Source organism: Coregonus lavaretus, assembly GCF_964263955.1.
Source record: "Coregonus lavaretus genome assembly, chromosome: 18".
In the NCBI taxonomy this organism is placed as follows: Eukaryota; Metazoa; Chordata; class Actinopteri; order Salmoniformes; family Salmonidae; genus Coregonus; species Coregonus lavaretus.
In genome coordinates this window covers 39009562-39036101 of record NC_140005.1, presented here as the reverse complement: position 1 = coordinate 39036101, position 26540 = coordinate 39009562, and the positions used below count along the sequence as shown (strand labels likewise).

At 44.0% G+C, this 26540-nt stretch overlaps 1 protein-coding gene across 1 annotated transcript in view; it reads right to left on the bottom strand.

Annotated features, from left to right (window-relative positions):
- Nucleotides 1-557: 557 nt before the first annotated feature.
- mideasb (mitotic deacetylase associated SANT domain protein b) overlaps nucleotides 558-26540 on the bottom strand; it is a 31330-nt gene continuing 5347 nt past the window's right edge. The window contains exons 2-13 of the mRNA XM_084181666.1: nucleotides 20083-22136; nucleotides 18079-18399; nucleotides 16845-17193; nucleotides 15830-15896; nucleotides 13442-13584; nucleotides 13083-13186; nucleotides 10737-10812; nucleotides 9093-9181; nucleotides 8648-8791; nucleotides 5838-5963; nucleotides 4780-4973; nucleotides 558-3243 (exon numbers count right to left, since the gene is read on the bottom strand). Of these exons, the coding sequence (XP_084037792.1) occupies nucleotides 2994-3243; nucleotides 4780-4973; nucleotides 5838-5963; nucleotides 8648-8791; nucleotides 9093-9181; nucleotides 10737-10812; nucleotides 13083-13186; nucleotides 13442-13584; nucleotides 15830-15896; nucleotides 16845-17193; nucleotides 18079-18399; nucleotides 20083-21807 (3588 nt within the window). The 5' untranslated portion in view covers nucleotides 21808-22136 and the 3' untranslated portion in view covers nucleotides 558-2993. The remainder of the gene's footprint in view (nucleotides 3244-4779; nucleotides 4974-5837; nucleotides 5964-8647; nucleotides 8792-9092; nucleotides 9182-10736; nucleotides 10813-13082; nucleotides 13187-13441; nucleotides 13585-15829; nucleotides 15897-16844; nucleotides 17194-18078; nucleotides 18400-20082; nucleotides 22137-26540) is intronic.

The following is a 26540-nucleotide window of genomic DNA, read 5'->3' as shown; positions in this document are numbered from 1 at the left end:
CCAGTATTGTACAGAGTATTACACTATTCTAGCTCAATCTTATGTGGAATAAAGGTACTGTATTTATAAAGGGACAGAAGAAAAGAAAAGCCAAATGAACATATGTCAAACAATGGTTCCATCTTGTGCTTGGACCATGTAAAGGCATGTTAGATTCCTGCTACAATACTGCCCCGTTGTGGATCTTAGTAAAACAACTACACTCAGACACGGTGTAGGGTGAAGTTGCCCCTAGAAACTGATCTAGGGTCAGTTTAGCATTTTCCACACTAATGGTTAAGGTTAGGATTTGGGGAGAGGAAGATGATCCTATATCTGCACCTAGGGGAAACTTCACCCTGGAGCCAGACACACAGTGGGTCATGTTCATTAGGCACAAAATGAAAAAGAACGGACTGAAACGGCGACTACCTGGACTTGGTCCAATTACAAAAGTTAATTTTCGTTTTCGTTTGCAAAACATTTTAAAACGGTTGCTTGACCTATTGAACACAACCCTGATGTCATGTTATGGTAGATACAGAACATTTTGTAAAGGACCAAAACACTTATTTCATCAGTATTGTAAACATTTTATTAACAGTGCTTTTCCAATATAATTATTATTTTTAAACACGGGTGGTAAAAAGCACTTGAGATTCCATTTCATTTTACATCATTAGTGTGAAATGAACCCCATATGAAAATAGCACAGAAAGTATGCATTCATAGAATTTAATTTATAGATATATATTAGCTAAATAAACCTTTACATTTTTCTATTCCCTTCCCTAATTCGATGAAAGCGAATAAGGTTAACAACTTCTTGGCATGCCCTCAATTTCATCCTTAATTCTGTTTTACAGTATTAAAAAACATTTCAAAACAAACAATGCCTCATGACAATCTCATGGGAAGAAGAAAAAAAAAAGTTAAAAGGAGATATAAATTAAGATAACAAAAGTGAAATGTCAGGATTAAACCTATTTTTCACAAATGGCTGAATTTCAGAATGATATTTGACTAAAAGAAGCACACTTGCAAGCAGCCGTCCACACACTCACAAACACCCCAGAATACAGACAGACAGACACAGACAGACACGCACAGTTCATAGTACGCAGGTAGGTTTAACTGGGTTAAAGGTAATTGGAGCAGCTCCCCTCTACTTAACAAGAAAAATCTTCAGCCTGCTCATTTGTTGCCATGGCGACAGATAGAGCCTGGTCTGGTCGCTTGGCAGAGGGAATAAAGATATGTCGACATTGATAGATAGAAACAGACTCTTATGGGAGGCCCTTTTTTTAATAGGCCAGACAATAGGAGTTGTCCCCATAGAAATAGAATGACCAGAGCAGACCTTCCCATTCAATTCAACATCATTCAACAGTCAACATCATGTTTCCCCCTCTTTCCTCCTGCTGTAATCATATGGTTAACAGAGGGTTAACTACCTATAAAGCTACTAGGGAGGACCAATTTGGAGAGGGCACAAAGAGGGGCATTCTGGGTACGGGGGCATTGTTGTTCTATTGCACATTTACATTTTTGTTTCACCTTTTCTTCTCTTCTCAGAGACTTATTTTTCTTGAGATCTCATTCTCAGACCTCACAGTTCAAAACAGACAGCAAAAGCAATGTCATAAATAACCCTCTACTATGGTCAAATGAGAAAGAGAGCTCCAAAGCAACCTGCCGCAAAAACAATATAATAATAATAATAATAATACACGAGACAACAGAACAGTGACATTATTAATAACAATGATCATATTAACAAAAACAACAACCACCATTTGATATAATAAGCAAAAAAAGGAACAGTAATCTGTTGAATATAAAAAAGAACCTTTGTAAAATTGATTGTCATTCGTTCAAAGATAAAACGCATTAAAAACATCCAAGGCATCGACAGTAAGGAGGAATACCAAATGACTATAAAAAAGTGATAAGGTAGGGATTCACAAAACTAAAACCCAAAAGAACAGCACTTGAAACTAAGACGAAACCTGTTTGGTGAACTGAGGACTGACGCATCTGTACAATCTTTTGGCAGTGTTGAGTGGAAAAAGTCCCAAACAGGAAAGACTATGAAACACATACAATGCAATGCGTGTTCTCTAAACGGATCCTTCTTCCACATTTAGGTATGTCTCCACACAGGTAGTGTTACCACCACATCAGTCTATCTGGGTTTTTCCTGATCTGGAAGTCCTTTCCACTTCAATATTGCATTGTCCCAATCACTCATTTTATCTCCTGTTCATAACAACATATCAAACTGCAGAGAGCAGAGAGAGCGCAGAGCGGTTGGTTGCCAAGCCGGGTTGCATTGTGGTTAATGTAGTCTTGCGTTGACAAGCATCACAGTATTCTCGTTTTTAAAGCCTAAACGGCTGGTGGCGTGGCTATGAGTTCCCACCTGATGAGTCTGTGTGCTGTGCTGTGATTGGCTGAAAGTGCTGACAGGAACAGGAAGAAGCTAGGGGTGGATGGCAGACAGGAGAAAGAAAAGTATTGGCGTTAGAGAGAGATGGCATGGCTTTCATACCCTACTGTATAGCCGTGGGTGTGTCAAAGAGCAGTAACCCTGAACGCATCACAAGCAGGTTAAAGGGAAGAGGGAGAAAACACGGGAGAGAACCTGTACCTGAAAGTGTCAAGACAGGAGATCCTGTTCCATGAAACAAGAAAAAAGCAGTTTGTTTCAAGAGAAATGCTGCTAAAGCAGGCGTAACAAGAGGGCGTAAAATGTCCCCAGAGTGCTAGGAGCAGTGGCTGAACACTAGAGGGTGCTAGGGTTTGGAGGCCTCAGACTTCTGTTATGTTCCCCTCACCCTGCCAGTAGAGGAGCAGTCAGTCTGCCTTGTCTGTCTGTCTGTTTGTTCGTTTGTCTGTCTGTCTGTCTGTCTGTCTGTCTGTCTGTCCGTCCGTCTTAGCCATAGAGATAACTAGAGGGTGCACTTGCCATAATGGCATAATATGTTGTGGGCTCTATTTCTATCTTTACGGTCTTAGTGCCAGTCCTCATCTTCCTCTACATCATCATCTTCCTCAGATGAGTCATCGTTAGCGCTGTCTCCTCTAGCTGCGTTCCCCTCCCATGCCCCGTTCTGCCGTGCGGCCAGTAACGCTGCAGCTTCCGCTGCTGCCTGGGCCGCTGCCCTCTCCTCCGCCTCCTTCTGCCTCAGCGCTGCAGCCTTCTTCTCCTGCTCCGCGTGGCTCTTCATGTGGGCACTGCGGCTTTTCACCTTGTAGAAGATCCTAAGGGGAGGAGGAGGATGAGAGGGGCAGAGGTTAGAGGTCAGAGGTCAGAGAGAAGACTGGGTTGGCTTCATTGTTAGCTTTCGTATCTGTGGACAAGCACTGCACAGATGTGGTCCCCTGTAGCTCAGTTGGTAGAGCATGGCGCTTGCAACGCCAGGGTTGTGGGTTCGTTTCCCACGGGGGGCCAGTATGAAAATGTATGCACTAACTGTAAGTAGCTCTGGATAAGAGCGTCTGCTAAATGACTAAAATCTAAAAATGTAAATGTAGGATCCTAATTTGATCACCCTGTTGCAGGACATTTTTAACTTGTAATATATCTGAGGTTTAAAAAGTATTCTGAAGATTGTAATTTCTACTTGATTTTCCCTTACGAAAAATTTACCAACCGCTACAAAAATGTCCATTAATTATAATCCACATTTCCTGTTGCTGCAGGATTACTTTCCTACTGTAGAAAACTGGCTCAAATTAAGATCCTACATCTGTATGGTTTTGGTTCACAGTAGACAAATAGAAGGTCCGCACTTCAATTTGAAGAGTGTAGACCTTCTCTTTGCACAAGCACTGTACTGGGTGTGAACCTGAAGGAAGGAGAACTGATGAAGTCCAAATGCCAGAAACATTTGTCCATGTGTAATTACTTTTCCTTACTTCATATTCGAGGTTCACCAACCATACAGTGCTTGTGCAAAGAGAAGGTCTGAACTCTTCTTCACACAGTTTTCTACTGTGAACCTTCATTCTATAATTGGATGAAGTGTAACACCATGCCATGGCAGAATACTGCAGAGTAGTCTACAGTATATGGGCCAGTGAGGAATCGGATAAGGGATAAGAGCTGTGTAGACTGGGGGCATAGCATGCCATATACATTTACATTTACATCATTTAGCAGACGCTCTTATCCAGAGCGACTACATATCACTGCTGTGTTTCAGTTGCTAGGAGGCAGTTGATAATAACAGGACTGCAGTTGCTAACTGGGTGAGCTCTTCAATCAGTCAGTCAACAATGCTTAATTTTTTTATAGCAGGAAGCTCAAACAACCACCAAGGAGCACTTCTCACTATATTACACACGCGCATGCACACAGTGCTCAGAGCAACCAACAGCAGCTCCAAGATTCCAACCTATTCCAACCAACCAGTACAAGACAGTTATCCTGCAGATCTTGTGGAATCTCAGTACTCTTTGATCAATGTTTCTCCTCCAATATACAAATCACAACTACCAGTCCATACAATTCACTGTCAGAGTAACATGCATCAAAATCACGAGCGGTGATGGCATTGGTTAGTGTGCTATTACTGTAAATGAAGAGTGGACAACTTCTAATTGCAAACATAGACAACTGTTTGACACTTTGCAATCAATCAATTGGAACTGCTTTATCCAAATCTGGAATCTCAAGACTAACTTTTTTAACTAGCACCACATAAAGAGTTCGGCCAACTTTGACAATAATGACAACACCATGTTGCTCTGCCTATTGGCATCTAAGACCTTCTAAGACATGTCTCAGACACTGACCTGTCACACTTCTTGCAGGGGAACTCTCCCTCTGGTCCGGCGGGGCCCTTGGTCCCTGATATGGCCCCGGTCTTGGGGGCCGGTCGTGGTTTCGAGGGGTCACTGGGAGGGCGCTGAGGAGGAAGACTGACCCTGGATGACGTCTGGTCTCTCCTCAAATCCTCCTGACTCTTCAACACCAGGACTGCTCCAGCCTGCACACACATTTTAAATACATCATTTGCTAAATGATTTAAGCATGCAAAAGATCATAGATGCAAGGACACAGGCATGGATACAAAAAGCACCTTCTCCTCCACATTGCCAAGCAGCCCAATAACCATGACAGCTGATCAGAATCAGACACAGGATGATGGAGGCACCTTAATTGGGTGGAATGGTATCAAATACATCAAACACATGGTTTCCATGTGTTTGATGCCATTCCATTCGCTCCGGACCAGCCATTATGAGCCGTCCTCCGCTCAGCAGCCTCCTGTGGAGTCAGGGTAGTATCTTGCAAACTGCACCCACACCTCTGTTCAGCACACACACACGCACACATCCCAGCTAGAGTCAACCTAACCTGAACATTGTGTACCTGGATAGTACAAAATAAGTACAACATAATAAGGCAGGTTCTTTACACAAAAATAAGATCAGATCCTACATCAGATCTTACAAAACATAACAAAGCTCTAAGTTTCACCTCAGGCCATATTTTAAAACCATAGACTTCTTCCAGGTCACCAACTAACAGCAGAAATTAGGTCAAAGGTTTTCTGAGTCATTGTTTGCTGACTGAGTCAAATAACGCAACATGGGGAGTCGGGAAGCCAGCCAAATCAGCTGTTCAGTGTTTAGCCACTAGAGGGCAGCAGACCTAAGAACACCGTAGCTTTGTATCCATAGCCACTATCCTACTGTGAACTCAGTCAAGGCAAGTTCAAAAGTGCAAATATTGTTTACTGCATGGGGTGTTGATCTCATACATCCATGAAAATGCTCATTCATCTTCTAGTCAGTGTCTCCTCTACTCACACAGACACAGACACAGTTCCCCTGCATCTCCCACTCACGTTCTCAGTGGCCTGTACCGTCTGTGTCATCCTGCTTGGACTGGAGCCCCGCTGCTTCCTGTCAGCTGACACCGCCCACTTCCGGTTGTCTTCCTCTTCCTTCCGAGATTCTAATCTCTGAGAGCTCTGTTGGTAGAGAGAGAGAGAGGCCTTTTATCAATTATATTTGCTCACTTCCTGCATCCTCTCTCACCTCCTTTAGAAAATGTCAAATCGAGGACAGTCGGCAAGGAGAGTCAGTGAGGAGAGTGAATGTGGATGGAAATGCGCTTGCTTGAAATGAGAAGGCCCTTTTCCACTCGTGCGTCATTAGGCAAATCGTTTACATGGGTGGAGCCCAAAATAAATGTGTAAAGTGCTCAAAACAAATTAAGTTAGTTGTGCAATACATTTCATAGACAAAAGGATAAGTAAAATGGATTTGCTTCCTGGCCAAAAGGAGGCCGTGGAGGAGGGGAGGACCATCTTCCGTTTACCTACTAATGAATTGACACACTACTCGATCACTTATGGGTTCTGGGTCACGGAGGAGAGAGGACGGACTTTTGCCCAAACGAGAAAGCGAGAGAGAGAGAAATAGTGTCATTATAGAAATTATGTTTATCTCGTGTTGTATCTGTTGGTAGGGAGATGCAGCAATATGTTTCATTGTACTTTTAGGATTGTTTATACAGTATACAGTAGTCTGTACAGTAACATGGTATCCCACACAGTACATTTTATGAAATACTTATGTAATGCTTATGAATGTGTTATGAAGTCTGTATATAGGTAGCCCTCAAATAAAGTGTAACCAAGAAATTGCAACTCATTTCCTAGGTTAAATGGGTGGCTGTGAGGGAGTGACATGATTCTACTCACTTTGGGATTGACTTGTTTCTCTGTTTTTGTCATGCTTATGAATGCAATATATATATTATGAATGCAATTTATATATATATATATATATATATATATATATATATATATATATATATATATATATATATATATATATATATATATATATATATATACATACATACAGTTGAAGTCGGAAGTTTACATACACTTAGGTTGGAGTCATTAAAATTAGTTTTTCAACCACTCCACAAATGTCTTGTTAACAAACTATAGTTTTGGCAAGTTGGTTAAGACATCTACTTTGTGCATGACACAAGTCATTTTTCCAACAATTGTTTACAGACAATTATTTCACCTATAATTCACTGTATCACAATTCCAGTGGGTCAGAAGTTTACATACACTAAGTTGACTGTGCCTTTAAACAGCTTGGAAAATTCCAAAAAATGATGTCATGGCTTTAGAAGATTCTGATAGGCTAATTGACATCATTTGAGTCAATTGGAGGTGTACCTGTGGATGTATTTCAAGGCCTACCTTCAAACTCAGTGCCTCTTTGCTTGACATCATGGGAAAATCTAAAGAAATCAGCCAAGACCTCAGAAAAAAAATTGTAGACCTCCACAACTCTGGTTCATCCTTGGGAGCAATTTCCAAACGCCTGAAGGTACCACGTTCATCTGTACAAACATTAGTACGCAAGTATAAACACCATGGGACCACGCAGCCGTCATACCGCTCAGGAAGGAGACGCATTCTGTCTCCTAGAGATGAACGTACTTTGGTGCGAAAAGTGCAAATCAATCCCAGAACAACAGCAAAGGACCTTGTGAAGATGCTGGAGGAAACGGGTACAAAAGTATCTATATCCACAGTAAAACGAGTCCTATATCGACATACCCTGAAAGGCCGCTCAGCAAGGAAGAAGCCACTGCTCCAAAACCGCCATAAAAAAGCCAGACTACAGTTTGCAACTGCACATGGGGACAAAGATCGTACTTTTTGGAGAAATGTCCTCTGGTCTGATGAAACAAAAATAGGACTGTTTGGCCATAATGACCATCGTTATGTTTGGAGGAAAAAGGGGGTTGCTTGCAAGCCGAAGAACACCATCCCAACCGTGAAGCACGGGGGTGGCAGCATCATGCTGTGGGGGTGCTTTGCTGCAGGAGGGACTGGTGCACTTCTCAAAATAGATAGAATCATGAGGAAGGAAAATTATGTGGATATATTGAAGCAACATCTCAAGACATCAGTCAGGAAGTTTAAGCTTGGTTGCAAATGGGTCTTCCAAATGGACAATGACCCCAAGCATACTTCCAAAGTTGTGGCAAAATGGCTTAAGGACAACAAAGTCAAGGTATTGGAGTGGCCATCACAAAGCCCTGACCTCAATCCTATAGAAAATGTGTGGGCAGAACTGAAAAAGTGTGTGCGAGCAAGGAGGCCTACAAACCTGACTCAGTTACACCAGCTCTGTCAGGAGGTATGGGCCAGAATTCACCCAACTTATTGTGGGAAGCTTGTGGAAGGCTACCCGAAACGTTTGACCCAAGTTAACAATTTAAAGGCAATGCTACCAAATACTAATTGAGTGTATGTAAACTTCTGACCCACTGGGAACGTGATGAAATAAATAAAAGCTGAAATAAATAATTCTCTCTACTATTATTCTGACCTTTCACATTCTTAAAATAAAGTGGTGATCCTAACTGACCTAAAACAGGGATTATTTACTAGGATTAAATGTAAGGAACTGAGTTGAAATGTATTTGGCTAAGGTGTGTGTAAACTTCCGACTTCAACTGTATATATATGTTCTAACTGTGCTATGAAGTCCTTCATATCGGTACTATTCATTGGCTTCAGGACATGCTTATGAATGGACTATGTATGGGCTATGAATGTGTTAGATATGGGTTATGAATGTGTTATGAAGTCCTTATGTAGGTAGTCAATCAACTCACTTTGAGGTCCAGCTCCTCCTCAGTGTTCCTGCTCTCAGGTGGCTCTGTGTCTCCGTAGATCAGAGCTCCGTTCCGACCGATCTTTACCTGTTTCTTATAGCTGTAGTAGTACTCCACACACTGAGCCACCGTCTTAGTGCTCACCTGTGGACCAGCGACATACACAGAACACACACTTCAAATCTAGGCCTATTACAAGGTTTAGAGCAGAAGACGAAACGTCAGTTGGAGGGAAAAAACATCAACTCAACTCTATCCTCCTGAAAAAAATGACTCACTTGATTCAATTGCACTTGGGAGTTTTTTTTGGGGCAGAGGCAACCTCTCAGTAACCAAGTAGGAATGGTGAATGGGAACAGATTAAGCAAGACCCTCAGTTGACTTTTTCATGTGAGTACTGAGCAGTCCATGCCATATATAGATATATACATAGACTGTCACATACCAGTTTCTGGACCATGAAGAAGTCTTTCTTATAGGCAGTGATCCCTTTGTTAAAGTAACGTCTCTCTACTGAGGTCCAGCTGTCTGACCCTGAGAGAGAGAGAGAGAGAGAGAGAGAGTTAGACGGACAGACACAGACTGGTGACTGTCTGCTTCTGTATGCACAGGGTGGACACACACGACTGGTTGGATAAACAATGGTACTCTGTCCTCTGTTTGGGATTAAGCACACGCCACAAACTCCCCCCCCAAATCCCCCTTCCTCCCCGCTCTCACTACACTCCCATTCCAGGAACACTCCCTCGCCAGCTACCCCACCCCCCCCGTTGTCATTCAACAAGAGACGAAAAATGTTCATGCACATTTTTTTATTGAAAAAAACTGTTAGGTGTTAGATGTAAAATTTTGCGACTAAGATCTATTCGGCAAAAACGTCAAAATTAATGACAGATTGCTTGAGTTATCTTAGATTAATTCTGACTATTTTGACTATGGCGTCTCAATATGGACAAACAGTACTATTGCCACTTCCATCTCGTTTTTCAAGCAATGGTCTTTTTAAGGGAGTATGCGAGCACACTCGTTTGGTTCGTCTAGCCGTGTTCTGATGCTGACGCCTTAAGGCTGAGAGGGGCTCTGGAGACATCCCTGCTACTATACTGAACAAAAATATAAACGCAACATGTAAAGTGTTGGTTTCATGAGCTGAAATAAAAGATCCCATAAATGTTCCATATGCACAAAAACCTTATTTCTCTCAAAGTCTGTGCACAAATGTGTTTACATCCCTGTTAGTGAGCATTTCTCCTTTGCCAAGATAATCCATCCACCTGACAGGTGTGGCATATCAAGAAGCTGATTAAACAGCACAATAATTACACATGTGCACCTTGTGCTGGGGACCATAAAAGGCCAATCTAAAATGTGCAGTTTTGTCACACAACACAATGTCACAGATGTCTCAAGTTATGAGGGAGCATGCAATTGGCATGCTGACTGCAGGAATGTCCACCAGAGCTGTTGCCAGAGAATTTAATGTTCATTTCTCTACCATCGTCGTTTTAGAGAATTTGGCAGTACGTCCAACCGGCCTCACAACCGCAGACCACGTGTAACCACACCAGCCCAGGACCTCCATATCTGGCTTCTTCACCTGCAGGATCATCTGAGACCAGCCACCCAGACAGCTGATGAAACTGAGGAGTATTCCTGTCTGTAATAAAACACTTTTGTGGGGGAAAACTAATTCTGATTGTCTGGGCCTGGCTCCCCAGTAAATCCATTGATTAGGGCCTAATGAATTTATTTCAATTGACTGATTTCCTTATATGAACTGTAACTCAGTAAAATTGTTGAAATTGTTGCATGTTGGGTTTATATTTTTGTTCAGTATAGAAAATAGAAGAACATAACCCATGCAAGTAAGCATACAGCACTTTGACATACTCCAGTGAAGTTTGATGATTCAGATTCAGTAAAAGGACCCACAGAGTTATGCACACAGGCTTGCCTGTAGGAATACACACACTACATAACCCAGTAGGAATAGGGTACCACAGAGTGAGTTAGAGACACAGTAGGAAATGGCCAGCACCCATAGTGCTAATACTGCAGAGATAGTGTCCTAATCTATAGCATGACAAACCTGAGTAGTGGTAGTCTCCTAGACGGTGGTTCTTAGGGAAGATGGGGTTTTTCAACAGCAGGAGGGCCAACGCTCCCTGAAAACCAAGAACAACACTATCAACCCAAATCATTCACAAATTCACTCTCAAGAGTAACACATGAAACATTTGCTGTTTTGTACAACAATAACAAAAAATATCAACAGCTTATGAGTCACTGAGCAATATTTGAAATCAAGGGCTACGTGGTTAGTTTTCAGAGCACACACCGGACGCTGACATTGATATTGACCGATTATTTGATATTGAGGCTGATCTGTTGGTAATTATGATGGGATGGATTAACAGGGAGAGTGACTGTAAAAGAGCAACAGCTTGCCTACTGCTGCAGAGAGAGAGAGAGAGAGAGAGAGAGAGAGAGATAGAGAGTGGGTGCACCGCACACACTGATAACCACCCTCTGTCTCCTTGACAACATGGCCAAATGCTGCAAGCTGGAGCCACTACTATAAGGCCCTCTTCCTTATGCTCTTTTTATCCATCTCCCTTCCTCTATCTCATTGTCTCACTCGCTCTTTCTCGCTCTTACTCTCTGAACACTCTGCTGAACCTTTACTTCAGTGTGTCAGTGTGTGTAAGAGAGAGTGTATGTGTGTGTGTGTGTACTGTATCAGTGTATGTGTGTAGGTCTGTTTTCTACATTGGGCAGATGGAGCACTGGGCATATCTTATAACAAAACAACACACAGATTAGGGAGGATTAATGAATGGGCACAGTCACTATGGGAGCTCTTTCTCGAGCGCCCGTTAAATAGTGCTTACAAGCATTTTTAAACTCTCTCCATGGTTAAAGCAGTAATACTTGTATTTAATTGTTGTAAAAAACAGTGAGTGTGCTTCATTAACTATCATCATAAATTGAAAAATTGAATTATTTTGACATTGGGAATTATTTTATATTACGCTAATTTCCCTATGGTGGAAAGAACGTGTTACTACATTAGACAAACTAACGTTTTCAACATAGCAACTTTTTGCTACATTGTGCACTAATGAACAGGCCCCTGGTGTAAGCTGATATGGCTGATGCTGAGGGGGCGAGGGATGTTTAAGGAGGGAGTGTTGCCTTGTCTGTGCCCAGCTGAATCATATCATGTGTAGGCTACACACAAACTGTCAACGCAGTTACTGAAGGCAATCTCCATCTCACATTCACAAATCTCCAAACTATCTGTGGCACTGGCAGAGGCTCACAATATAAACTGCTACTCACTGTTAACAAAATGGCTGGTACATTGTGTCCGCAAACGTTTGCAACATCGTTCCATGATGTTACAATAACAAAAGCGAGTGCACGGGCTTGACTGGTCAGATTTGTGGGGATTTGCTCCATGGTGCTTAATCTCTGCTACTACACAAAAAAAAGCTGGGTTAAAAACAACCCAGCGCTGGGTAAATATTGGACAGAACACAAACAGGGTTATTTTGACCAAGCCAGTTGGGTTGCGTGAATAACCCAACATTTTGGGTGGTTTGAATTACCCAAACAGGTTAATTTAACCATTAGTTGGGTTTATATTCACTTTCATGCTGCGTTGACCCAGAAGCTGGGGGAGGGAATGGCCGTCAGGGATGTAGCTCAGTTGATAGAGCATGGCGTTTGCTACGCCAGGGTTGTGGGTTTGATTCCCACAGGGGGTATGAAAAAAAATAATGTATGCACTAACTGTAAGTCGCTCTGGATAAGAGCGTCTGCTAAATGACTAAAATGTAAAATGTACATAGATTCAAGGAGAACGTGGCTACTAGGAGGAATAGTGAACTCAATAACCCCTGTACTGTATCATACCTGTTACATGTTCACTACACAGTTTACACAGCTGTTGACATCACAACCCACCCCTTACCATACCATACACCATGTGTTTGCAGTAGGAAGAGAGTGCTGTGCTAGAGTGGCCATGTGGGTTTGATTCCCGCTGGGGCCACCCATATGTAAAAAGTATGTATAGATGACTGTACGTCGCTTTCGATAAAAGCGCCTGCTAAATGGCATATATTATTATATTGTGTATGCATTCGGAGGTGGTATCGCTAGCTGATATACTAGTATGGATATTGGAACACAGCCTGCATCTAGTTAAATCACACCCACCAAAGCCACGGTTGTTCTCAGTAGACACAAAATGGAAGATAACTATCACAAACGGACAGATACAATCTGCACTTGTCGAATCACAAACACTCTTTTTCTTTTTCATTTTCATTTTCATTTCGCTACAGTGTGCCCTAATGAACACGACCCAGCTCTCATCCCCTCCCCGTCATCCCTCCTCAGTCAACATGACCCATCATGCATTGCTCACCATGATGTCACCCTTGCACTCGTACAGGCAGTGCAGCGCTAGCTCCTGATTGGTCCCTCCTCCGTGCAGAGCGCTGGAGCATGACAGGTGCATGAGGTCATCCACTGGAGGGAGAAAGAGAGAAGGAGGGGGGAGAGGGGGATGGGAAGAGGGAGGGAGGGAGGGAAGGAGAGAGAAAGAGAGATCGGGATCAAGATCGAGATAGCATAATCAGCCCATTGTTGGCATTGGGGTCTTCAAATCACTACTGAATGTTTGATTTACTGAGACTCATTTCTATTTGATAAATACCAACCTGGTTATTGACAGTATTATGACAGAGTATTAAAGACGTGCCAGCTGATATGTTAGTCTGTTACCTCTCTCCTGGTGTCTAGGTTTACCCTCCAGGTCGTGGAGAGGAGCCCAGACCAGTTCAGCCTTGTGATGGTCGTGTTTGGCCGATGAACGCTGCCTCAGCTCTGGAACCTCTGCCTGGTACCGGACGCCAATGTTTATACGCCTGAGATGACAGAATGTACAGTCAGTGGCTGGTTGGGAAGACAGAGAGAGTGGTTAAAAAAATGAGCATGAGGTTACCATCTTCGCCCTGCTATGGCAAAGCCTTCACTATTCTGGTGTCTGTGAAGGGTACAGCCATGTTATGGCTAACTCTAGATCAGGGGTATTCAAATCTTACCCTACGAGGTCCGGAGCCTGCTGGTTTTCTGTTCTACCAGATAATTAATTGCACCCACCTGGTGTCCAAGGTCTAAATCTGTCCCTGATTAGAGGGGAACAATGGAAAAATGCAGTGGAACTGGCTTCGGGGTCCAGATTTGAAATTGAGGGCTCTAGATCATATTTTTGTCATTGACAGGGAAGCTTTTGGAACTATTGTAAATGTTCTATTTAAAGAAATATCATGTGAATAAACGTTCTTATCCAGACATTTAGCTACCCAGGGGCTGGCTGTGTTGCAGAAATAAGCCAAAGCTAATCTTTAAAAAATAAATCTCTGCACCCAAAGCTACAGGATAAAATTTATGCTGTAAATCTATCAGATTACCCTCAGGATACTCCAAATATAGCTAATGGTTGCTTTGTCTGGAACGCTTCCACTGTTTAGCCTGCTACCTGCCTGTGCACAAACTGCAAAGGCCTGCAGACTGCTAGCTCAGTTCAGGTCCCTCCTCGTTCCTCGCAGAGTGGGCTAGCTGGGGCGCATTCAGCAGGGCACAACGTTGTAGAACGTCCAGAGATAAATATATTAGGCCTATGTACAACAAACATGCCTGTGACATCACGTCAGTTCTATTCATTACATTTCTATCTGCTACTTTCACAAACAAGTTGCAGATAGAAATGTAATGAATAGAACTGACGTGATTCTTTATTCTACATGTCACAGGCATGTTTGTTCTACATAGGCCTAATATATTTGCAACATCGTTCCATTATGTTACAATAACAAAAGCGAGTGCACAGGCTTGACTCGTCAGATTTGCAGGGATTTGCTCAACCACGGCGCTATCCACGGTGCTGAATCTCTGCTACTACACAAAAAAATTATAGGTTAAAAACAACCCAATTTGGGTTAGCTGGTAACCCAGCGCTGGGTAAATATTGGACAGAACCCAAACTGGGTTATTTTGACCCAGCCAGTTGGGTTGCGTGAATTACCCAACATGTTGGGTGGTTTGGATTACCCAAACAGGTTAATTTAACAATTAGTTGGGTTTATATTCACGTTCATGCTGCGTTGACCCAGAAGCTGGGTCTTTTTTTACTCTAATCCATAGGTTATTTTCAGGAGACATGGCCTATTAGGGGCGTGTCTTTCAGGTAGTTATTTCTGGCCACTCGTGGGAGTAAATGTCATTAATGTTAACTTTGTACACTGCACATTATTATTTTCCTTTAATATTTTTGCACTTACATATACTAATATAAAATTAATAACATTATTATTTACATATTGTAACAAAGTGGTAACTATCCCAACATTGGGCTATGCATAGGCTCTTGAAGAACTCATACTCTTGTGTAAGCCTCATTAAAGCTACAAAAGTATCAGTGTTCAACCTTAACATGTGATAACAATACAATAGAACAGATGAACCGGATTAAATGTTACTCTCACGGGGGGCCAAAAATAACTATCTGAAAGCCACGCCCCAACTAAGCCACGCTTCCAGTCTTATCTCAATAACCCAGCATCAACAACCCAACTGTGCTCTTTTTAAAGAAAACAACTCAACTAAGTGACCCAATGCCTGCAACCCAGCAGATTGGTCATCCAAACAACCCAGCAACCCAGAGTGTAGGCCTATTTGCTTGTCTGTTTGTTTGGTGGAGAATCGGAAGTGTTCCCTGTGACAAAGTCACCACAATAAGCAAGTTATCCTAAAGTAAAAACAGCCACAACCTTCCAAAATCCCCCTGAGCCAGGTGCAAGGGGAGAGAAAAAGGGACAACAAGCTGGCTGACATCTTTAAGTCAAAAGGTAAGCTAAAACAAATGTAATTTTAACTAGGCTGTAGGCTAATAACTTCACAATACTTTAGGTCTACATTTAAACTATGCTACATCAACAAATTGTGTGGTGACTTTGACAGAACTTTGAGTTGATTAAATTGTGACAAATTCAACAAGAAACCAGTAGAATACCGGGATATTACAAGGATGGTTGCAATTTTCTCGGGAAGAAAAATGTATAGATTTTCAGGAAAATATTCAACCCTAGTGTGTGTGTGTTCTGTACTCACGGTTCTATGCTGACTGGAGTGGCCTCGCCGATCACAGAGAGGACTGGTGGGGTTATGTCAACGCTGTCTGAAAAACACAAAAAACTAACTTTGTATTTTCTTTATTAACCCTTATTTTACCAGGTAAGTTGACTGAGAACACATTCTCATTTACAGCAACAACCTTGGGAATAGTTACAGGGGAGATGAATGAGCCAATTGGAAGCTGGGGATGATTAGGTGGCATGAGGACCAGATTGGGTATTTAGCCAGGACTTCAGGGTTAACACCCCTACTCTTACGATAAGTGCCATGGGATCTTTAGTGACCACAGAGAGTCAGGACATCCGTTTAACGTTCCATCCGAAAGACAGCACCCTACACAGGGCAATGTCCCCAATCACTGCCCTGGGGCATTGGGATATTATTTTAGACCAGAGGAAAGAGTGCCTCCTACTGGCCCTCCAACACCACTTCCAGCAGCATCTGGTCTCCCATCCAGGACCAACCAAGACCAACCCTGCTTAGCTTCAGAGGCAAGACAGCAGTGGGATGCAGGGTGGTATGCTGCTGGCTAAACTTTTAAATTCACTGTCCTTATATCTCCTCCTTATCTTCTTACAGCAGAAGATATTTAGTATGAGCTGAGCTAATCTCATGCGTATTGCTCAAGAAAAGTTTATATGAAAGAATAATGTTATGGTTCAACTCCCACAGCTACAGTTCATTCTGAGGATAGCTTGTTCAAACCATAATGTCCGGTTTCCAGGTCCCAGATTAAGCCTTTCCCTGGACTAAAAAGCATGAGAGAATCTCCATTGAGAGTGGTTTTTAGTCCAGGACTTGTCTTAAACTGTCTGGGAAACTGGTGCCAAATGATCTACAACCCCCAGCAGGACCCAGGTAGAATATGTTTGGACTACAAATCCTAGTCGGACCCAGGTTGAGTTATGTTTGGACTACAAATCCCAGTAGGATTTAGGTAGAACATCTTTGAACTACAACCCCCAGTAGGACCCCAGGTAGTGGTACTCACTGGATCTCAGCAGGCTGCGTGTGGCTGATTTGGGTGTTATGGGTGGAGGCAGACCCTGGCTGGAGACAGCAGCTGCAGCAGAGGAGAGGAAGGTAGAGAAGTAGAGACCTGATCCCTCTCTCACCGGGCTGAGGATGGGCGGGGGGGTGTAGGGGGGCATGGTTAGGGGGTTGTCAATCAGCCGGACAGGGGAGCGGAGGTGGCTCTGGTAGGGAGTGATGCTGGAGTAGACAGGAGGGGCGATGAAGGTGCCAGGTTTGGGAGGCGGGATGAAGAGAGGCTCGGGCCGGGGACGCCGTTTGGACTTTCTTCCGTCGTCGTCGTCTTTCCCTCCCTGGGTTCCGCCGTTCTAAAGAAGGAGGTAGAACATCAGTACAAACATATTTACATAACTGACAACACGGCACTGTTCCAATGTCCAAACTAGCATACACCAGTTAGTAAGAAGAGATGTATTGTAAGTGAGTTGTTTATCTGGTCTGATACTAAAGAGCGAGGATACATTCTACAATATGTCCAGCTCACCCCCACCCTATCTACATTATCCCCCCATACATTACATGACCAGTTCACCCCCACCCTATGTACATTATCCCCCCATACATTACATGTCCAGTTCACCCCCACCCTATGTACATTATCCCCCCATACATTACATGACCAGTTCACCCCCACCCTATGTACATTATCCCCCCCATACATTACATGTCCAGTTCACCCCCACCCTATGTACATTATCCCCACATACATTACATGTCCAGTTCACCCCCACCCTATGTACATTATCCCCCCATACATTACATGACCAGTTCACCCCCACCCTATGTACATTATCCCCCCATACATTACATGTCCAGTTCACCCCCACCCTATGTACATTATCCCCCCATACATTACATGTCCAGTTCACCCCCACCCTGGTAGTTGTACAGTACATATCCCCCCATACATTGTACTGTATGTACAGTACAGTAGCAGGCTATATCTCCATCTATAGTGTGGATAACCCCTGCTAATCTGCTTGACCTGATCTGAGGCAGCAGGGGGGAGGGAGGTTTGGAATGAGGGCAAGGGGGGAGAGAGAAACATGGGGGAACCAGGGGAGAGTGGGGTGCTGGATAAGGGGGAGTGGGAGAGAGGATGGTGGCAGGATATGAGGGATTATAGGAGAAGGGGGGCATGAACCAAGCTCGTTAGTTAGGTGGGAGGGGAGGGGAAGACTTGCTGGACCCACCTGTCCTGAGCTGTCCGTCAGAGAGTTCCTGAGCGATCGTCGGCGGGTGACGATGACGGAGGGTTTGCGGTCCATGCTGGTCATATCCTGGAGCGTGGAGGGTCGCTGTGGCCAGCCTGTGCCCAGGATAGAGTGCTCCCTGTCTGGGGAGGATGAGGACGAGAGGGGGTCTGGCCTCCGTACGGGGACTGACACAGGGATGACCAGGGGCATCATGCTCTCATCACGAGGCTGCTTGGCGCTGTGACCTCCTGAATCCCCTTCCATGGTCCCTCGCCCTGGCGCTGGTCTTTGGGGGCTCCAGGGCCTGTGTGGCTGCTCCTGCGGACGAGATAGACAGATACACATACCTGACTTGAAGCTACCTGAACAGGCTTCCTTTACAGATCAAATGAGCAACCATAGCTATTCCTTACTGCGTAATGTATTACCATCTTTGTGTTGCTGTATTGAAGTAGAGTTATGGAAAACCTGTTTCAGCAGAACTATACTGCCCGGAAGCTAAAAGAAATATATTGCCGGAAAGTGAATTTCCATTCCCTAAATAAACATCCTAAAATGAAGTGAGGTTGTTGCACATCCCTAGTAGAGTCTTTCATCAGCTGAAGCCCCGAGGAGTGAGTGAGTGTGGCAGAAGCCTATAGGAGTCAGCATGGCCTGGTGCTGGAGCCCCATTCACTGTCTATTCCCAGTGGAAAAGTCCAGCCTCCAGCCCCAACACCAGGACAGGAGAGACAGGAGAAAGAGAGGCATATATTCTGCTGAGCACTGCACCCCGGCCCCCTACCCCAGCGCTCCTGCCCTCCACTGCCTGTACCCCTCCCCAACAGAGTCCCCCAGGAGGTGGAGTTTCAGCCCTATGGTGGAATGAATGGGGGAGGAGTGCAGAGTGAAACGGGTCTAGTCAGCATTCAGCAACGTAGCAGTCCTATTTTATATTGTATATGGTAAGGCATGAGGCACCCACGATGGAATGCACAGTTACAAGCTAACTACACAGTCAGGTAGGGGAAGACCAGGGCTGCATATCACAGCAATACCATCATCACTCACCATGTTGTTATGTATTATAGAGTAATAGGTCAAAACTTGCACTGTTTTCTAGCAATTTCTTTACACAAAAAGATCAGGAGTAGTGCTTATTATCTATCAATTTAGCTGTACCTGAAGACCGTCACTCTGGATAAGAGCGTCTGCTAAATGACTCAAATGTAAACAAAAAAATGCACTGTAATGTTCTGTACTGCTAAATCATTCAGTTCTGCTGTTTTTCTATTGGGCTGATGATTGCTTATTCCGCTCAGCAAAGTGCTAATCATTCATAAAGAACATAATTTCTGACTCAGTTGGCCTTGGCAGATGCATTAAGGTTTTTGTTTTTGTTGTAATTCTAGATAAGGGAGACATAATCGCTCTGCAATTATACCCAGGTAAACAACAACAAAATGGATGTTTTATTAATGCAGCTCCTCCAGCCCAACAACTCTTCAGCACTGTGTGTTTGAATAGATTTGTAAGCGAGTGCATGTGTATGCATGAAAAGTTGGGTTAGAATTAGGGGTTGGCATTTGACAATATTTCAATATTCAAATATTATCATGACTTTTTTGGGGATAGCCAGATAGATTTAAAAAACGCATTGATCTGTGTCAGGTCTTGTGGAAACTCCGTTAGGTATGTGCCTGTAATTGCTATTGAAGTGGGGAGAGTAGCATATGTCAGAGTAGGCTGGAGGGCTAAATGGTATAATATCCTTGTAGGTAACAATTTCACAAGGATAAATCTAATTTAATGTATAACTAAGCTTTTTCATTGTCAAATCGTAACACTCACTCAAGTAATCTAATACTAACTTCCGTTCAGATATCCGGATATCTGGATAACAGTGTCCATTCCTAGTTGGAATTGAGGGTGGGATATGCCTGTTAAATCATGTAACTACACTATACCCTTCAAAGCATTATCACAAGCACCACGAGCACCAGGACATGCAGCAATATTTACCTTGACAATGTGTGGCGGTAGTGACTCCATCTCTGAAGCTTTCTGGGCCAGTGTCTCCAGGTTAACCTCCTGGGAAACCCTCAGTTTCCTGTGTGTGCTCTGAATGACCCCTGTAGGGGCCAACTGGGCAGCGTGGACCTCTTCCACCTTGGGGGCTCCACCTTGCCCTTCAGAGGCCCCGTTCTGGGCCCCATCAGATGGGATGACGAAAGGGTTGTCAACTGGTGGTGGTCCACCTTCCTTGGAGAGTCTCCTGGACCGTCGAGGCTGCAGCTGGAGCTGGGGAGGCTGGAGCTGGGTCTGTGTGGGGGGGAACTGAGGGTCTGTGTGGGGGGGAATGTGTGGAGAGTCTGGGGACGTCTCCTGGAGGTCTGGGGGGGTTGGTGGAGGAATGGTCTCCTGGGAGTGCACCAACACGGGCGGCTGGGAGTGAGGGTGTGGGTGGGTAGGTGGGTTCTGGTTGTTGGGGTAATATTCTAGTACATGTTGTGGTTGTTGCTGCAATTGCTGTTGTTGTATTTGGTGTCGTTGTTGTATTCGTTGCTGTATTTGTTGCTGTTGTATTTGTTGTTTTTGTTGTATCTGTAGTTGTATTTTCTGCTGTTGCTGCTGTTGATGCTGAAGCATTTGCTGCTGCTGCATCTGATGGTGTTTTTGTTGCATTTGTTGTTGTTGCTGTAATATTTGTTGCTGTTGACGTTGTTGTATTTTCTGCTGCTCCTGCTGTTGCAGCTGGAGCTGTGGATGTTGTTGGGGTTGTGGATGCTGTTGGGGATGCTGTTGGGGTTGTGGATGCTGTTGCGGTTGCGGTTGGGGTTTGGATTGTTGGGGTTGGGGTTGTTGGACGTTGTAGTTCAGATTGGGTAAAGTCCGGTTGCCCCCCTGAAACACCTGGTAGTAGCCAGCCGTTAGGTGCTGCTTGGGCTGGCCGAAGGCTAGCTGGAAGGGCTGAAGCACAGAGCTTCCCCCAGGGTTGGATGTGCTATGCTGGGCGTTTAGAGCACCAGGTTTAAGGGTCTGTGGGAACGCCTGGGACTGCTGTTGGGAAGCATGATGCTGCTGTTGCTGCTCCCACTCTAGACTGTGAGCCTTGGCCACATTCCTAGTGTCTCTGTAGGCCTCTCCTCCAGCAGGGAGAGGGTTAAGGTTAACCACCTGCTGCTGCTGGGGCGGCTGCTTCTCTGCAGCCCTACTAGGGGGCTGGGGCTGCTGTGGCTCCAGGGGTGAAGGCCCCTCACGGATCTGCTGCTTGACAAACGCAGTCTGGATCTGGGACCGTGAGTCACCGACGCCTCCTAGGTACGGAGCAAAGTTCTGTCCCCAGTTAGCCATAGTGACACCCTGTGTCCAGTTCCCAGTCCCAGTTCTTTGTGGAGGCTGCGGTTGGGTTGCTGGGTCCTGGTGAGCCCACTTCATGGGTACAGTCTGTTGGTAATGTCCCCGACTCTGGTCTCCTTTCTCTGGGCTGAAGATCACTGAGTTGAGGTACATACCAGTATGGGGGGCCTCTGGATTGGAGGTTGTGGAGGTGACGGTGCCTGCAGCCTCACTCTGCCCAGGACCAGGCCCTGAGGCTGGGGCACCAAGGCTGTAGTAAGAACCTTCTGGATGCTGCTGAGAGGATGTCTCCTTCATTGCCACTCCTTGGTCGTTGAAAAATGAGATCCGCTTGCCTGTTCTCTTACTGTTTAGTTTCTGCTGGGGTGGTAAACTCATGGCTAGCATGAATAACGGTGCAAGGTTGAGGTGGGGGGGCTATGGGGTACTAGGTGCATAACAGTCCCCCAACCACACAACCCACCAACCAACGTCCCCTTTAACTGGCCCTATCTGAACACAAAAGGAATAGAATGTTCACAGCACACACCCTAGGAGAGGGGGTTGCATATTTTAACGGAAATCACATGTGCAACCAACAGCCAGGGAGTTGGACTGGACGTAGACAAAACCCAATCTTCTTCCCTTTAACTCCTCTTCCTGCTGTATTGAGAGGTTGCCGGTGCTGATAGAGATGTCTGGATGTCCACTGGCCTCGTTCATTCATGGGAGACACCCTGTGAAGAGACCAGAAGGGTCAGGCATGTTTTACAGGGCAGTCCAGAAAGGTCGAAAACATGGGTCCTAATGGTCCTATTGTAAAAGCTGCCTGCAGCCATGTAAAAACCTGCTATGGCCTGGGGGCCTTTCCAACACAATGGAGTACCAGTGAAAGGTATCGGGTTGGGTGGGAAAGGTGGGAATGAAAGTGTGTGAGCATGTGTTTAAAGTGTGCCTGCCTGACACCCTGTATGCTGTGTCCTTATCCATGTGTCATGTGAGCTATGCTAGTAATGAGACAGCTCAGCACACACACACACACACAGACACACACACTGAAGCAGGACTAATTGCAGAAGGAATGTTGTTATAAAGGTTAAATACTTCCTGATCATATGGTAACTAACTGGCTCCAGCAGTGAAAGGACCACTTCAGGCCACCATCACTTTACATTAGGTTCTGAGATTGACACAGCAGGGGATATGAGGATGCACTACAGCCATCAAACACACAGACACACACACTCACACATGCACGTGCATAGACAGCGTTTCATACACACCACATCTTGTGAGAATGAGTCTGAGTTGACCAATAGTCACGGTTGTGGCTCATTGATCATTTCAGCTTCCTCTAATGTTGCAGTCTGGAACTTAATTGACTTGCTGTAGAAAGGGTTTCATATTTAAGCAAGGCCGTGCTATATAATGAATACAGTGGCAGGTAAATGCCGTTGTTCGGCCAGTCAACCCACTTACCTATGACTGTATTCATTATATAGCACTGACTTGCGTGCCTTATTGCTTTTATAAAACAGTTAACAACATATTAAAATAACAATGACAAAGAATTACCATACATTACCATAATTCTTATAAATAAATTCATACAATTCCACAAGAAGATATAGTCCGGACATCATTCTGGTCATGTTGCTATGCAAAATAACTGGTCGTTTGTTCTAACCATAGAGATCTTATTCAATTACTATGTATTCTAATTCCTAATTATATGGTTCTAACATAAACGGTTGCTATGCAGGCTGACTAATGTTATTGTCACTTGCTAGCTAGCTAGCCAACTTCAGCTAACACAGTCACATCAAACATTGGACCTGGAATGACAGTAAACTAGCCGCATTTTCATTTGTTTTAGCTTTTTTCAATTGACATTTAATTGAATATATCCATAATATTGATGGGTGATTTCATCTGGCTCAGAAAATGTTAATGTCTCGTCTGGACAACATTCACTCTCTATGGTACAGGAGAGATCGCATTTCAAAAGTGAAACATTGTTTGAGTTCAGAGGGAGACCGCAAGGTTTATATTAACCCCCGCTGTTAGCCTAGAAGCACGGTGAGTGTGAGTTGAGATAAATTCAAGAGAGGATTCAGACAGCAACATTGAACATGATGATATTCACATGGGCAGTGATAATTCAGTTGGAACTGTTAGCAGGTGGGATACTGAGACTCAGATCTTTCACTTTAAAATGTATGCCAAACAAAAACCAATGATTGCAAAGTTAAACAAACCATACAACTCTATGCACAAGGACAACTTTTAAAAAGTGTAACAATTTCCACGACATTTTGTGCCGTCTTTCTGTTACCAAACATTGCATGTACACTCCAAGTAAATGTGTTTTATAATTTTTTTTTAAAAAAGTAGTCCATAGAGTTGCATGGTTTGTTTAACTTTGCAATCATTGGTTTTGTTTGACGTACATTTTAGGGCTGACCCCATTTAGTCGACTGGTCAATGGTTGACTGAGATCTCTTTAGTCGAGCAGTAGCAAAAAATATATATATATATTATATTTTTTTTTGAGCAGTGTATGTATGTATATATATATATATACACTGCTAAAAATAAATAAAGGGAACACTTAAACAACACAATGTAACTCCAAGTCAATCACACTTCTGTGAAATCAAACTGTCCACTTAGGAAGCAACAATGATTGACAATACATTTCACATGCTGTTGTGCAAATGGAATAGACAACAGGTGGAAATTATAGGCTATTAGCAAGACACCCCCAATAAAGGACTGGTTTTGCAGGTGGTGACCACAGACCACTTCTCAGTTCCTATGCTTCCTGGCTGATGTTTTGGTCACTTTTGAATGCTGGCGGTGCTTTCACTCTAGTGGTAGCATGAGACGGAGTCTACAACCCACACAAGTGGCTCAGGTAGTGCAGCTCATCCAGGATGGCACATCAATGCGAGCTGTGGCAAGAAGGTTTGCTGTGTCAGTCAGCGTAGTGTCCAGAGCATGGAGGCGCTACCAGGAGACAGGCCAGTACATCAGGAGACGTGGAGGAGGCCGTAGGAGGGCAACAACCCAGCAGCAGGACTGCTACCTCCGCCTTTGTGCAAGGAGGAGCAGGAGGAGCACTGCCAGAGCCCTGCAAAATGACCTCCAGCAGGCCACAAATGTGCATATGTCTGCTCAAACGGTCAGAAACAGACTCCATGAGGGTGGAATGAGGGCCCGACGTCCACAGGTGGGGGTTGTGCTTACAGCCCAACACCGTGCAGGACGTTTGGCATTTGCCAGAGAACACCAAGATTGAAAAATTCGCCACTGGCGCCCTGTGCTCTTCACAGATGAAAGCAGGTTCACACTGAGCACATGTGACAGACGTGACAGAGTCTGGAGATGACGTGGAGAACGTTCTGCTGCCTGCAACATCCTCCAGCATGACCGGTTTGGCGGTGGGTCAGTCATGGTGTGGGGTGGCATTTCTTTGGGGGGCCACACAGCCCTCCATGTGCTCGCCAGAGGTAGCCTGACTGCCATTAGGTACCGAGATGAGATCCTCAGACCCCTTGTGAGACCATATGCTGGTGCGGTTGGCCCTGGGTTCTTCCTAATGCAAGACAATGCTAGACCTCATGTGGCTGGAGTGTGTCAGCAGTTCCTGCAAGAGGAAGGCATTGATGCTATGGACTGGCCCGCCCGTTCCCCAGACCTGAATCCAATTGAGCACATCTGGGACATCATGTCTCGCTCCATCCACCAACGCCACGTTGCACCACAGACTGTCCAGGAGTTGGCGGATGCTTTAGTCCAGGTCTGGGAGGAGATCCCTCAGGAGACCATCCGCCACCTCATCAGGAGCATGCCCAGGCGTTGTAGGGAGGTCATACAGGCACGTGGAGGCCACACACACTACTGAGCCTCATTTGACTTGTTTTAAGGACATTACATCAAAGTTGGATCAGCCTGTAGTGTGGTTTTCCACTTTAATTTTTAGGGTGACTCCAAATCCAGACCTCCATGGGTTGATAAATTTGATTTCCATTGATCATTTTTGTGTGATTTTGTTGTCAGCACATTCAACTATGTAAAGAAAAAATATTTAATAAGATTATTTCATTCATTCAGATCTAGGATGTGTTATTTTAGTGTTCCCTTTATTTTTTTTGAGCAGTGTATATATAGTGCCAGTCAAAAGTTGGGGCACACCTACTAATTCAAGGGTTTTTCTACATTTCTACTATTTTCTACATTGTAGAAGAGAGTGCAAAGCTGTCATCAAGGCAAAGGGTGGCTATTTGAAGAATCTCAAATATAAAATATATTTTGATTTGTTTAACACTTTTTTTGGTTACTACATGATTCCATATGTGTTATTTCATAGTTTTGATGTCTTACTATTATTCTACAATGTAGAAAATAGTAAAAAATAAAGAAAAACCCTTGAATGAGTAGGTGTGTCCAGACTTTTGACTGGTACTATAAGTCATTCATGATTTGAAATGCAATTAAGCACTTTAGTTTTAAAATAAAGTGAGCCTTGAATAATTTCCTTAAACAATAAATAAACCGTTCCACTTTGGAAATTCCATTCACAAATGAATGCGACTGTTTTTATTATTCGCTGTAATAAAGGCTTTACAAAAAACTTATAATTTGTTTACATTGTTCCAAACGGTCCGAAAAAATTATATTGTAATCTAACAACACCTGTTTGGCACACATAATATGCACGCAGCGCTTGCTCCTTACCTTATTTTTCTTGATCTCCAGTATTTTCCACAACTAGTCACATTTATTCCACACATCTGACTTCCCCTTTACCTCATGAGCAACCAGTAGCCTAAACATTCCACAGTTTCGAGTTTATTTGTTACGTCCTCTGCATCCATTTAGCTGATACGGTGTTCAGAGTTTGTTATAACCAATTTATTGATGTGATTATGATATGCTATAGGTCAGGCCCTATTGGTCACGTGAATGTGATACATACATGTGTCACGTACAGAGAGCAAAGGTTGAGGGAATAGGGAATGTTTTTCCTAAACAAATGAGGGATTTCGGTAACAGAACTTTTCAGTCAGAAATGGCTGTAATTATGTTGCAGCTTCAGCAACACGGACAGCTTGATAAACCCTGTGGTGGTCGTTGCA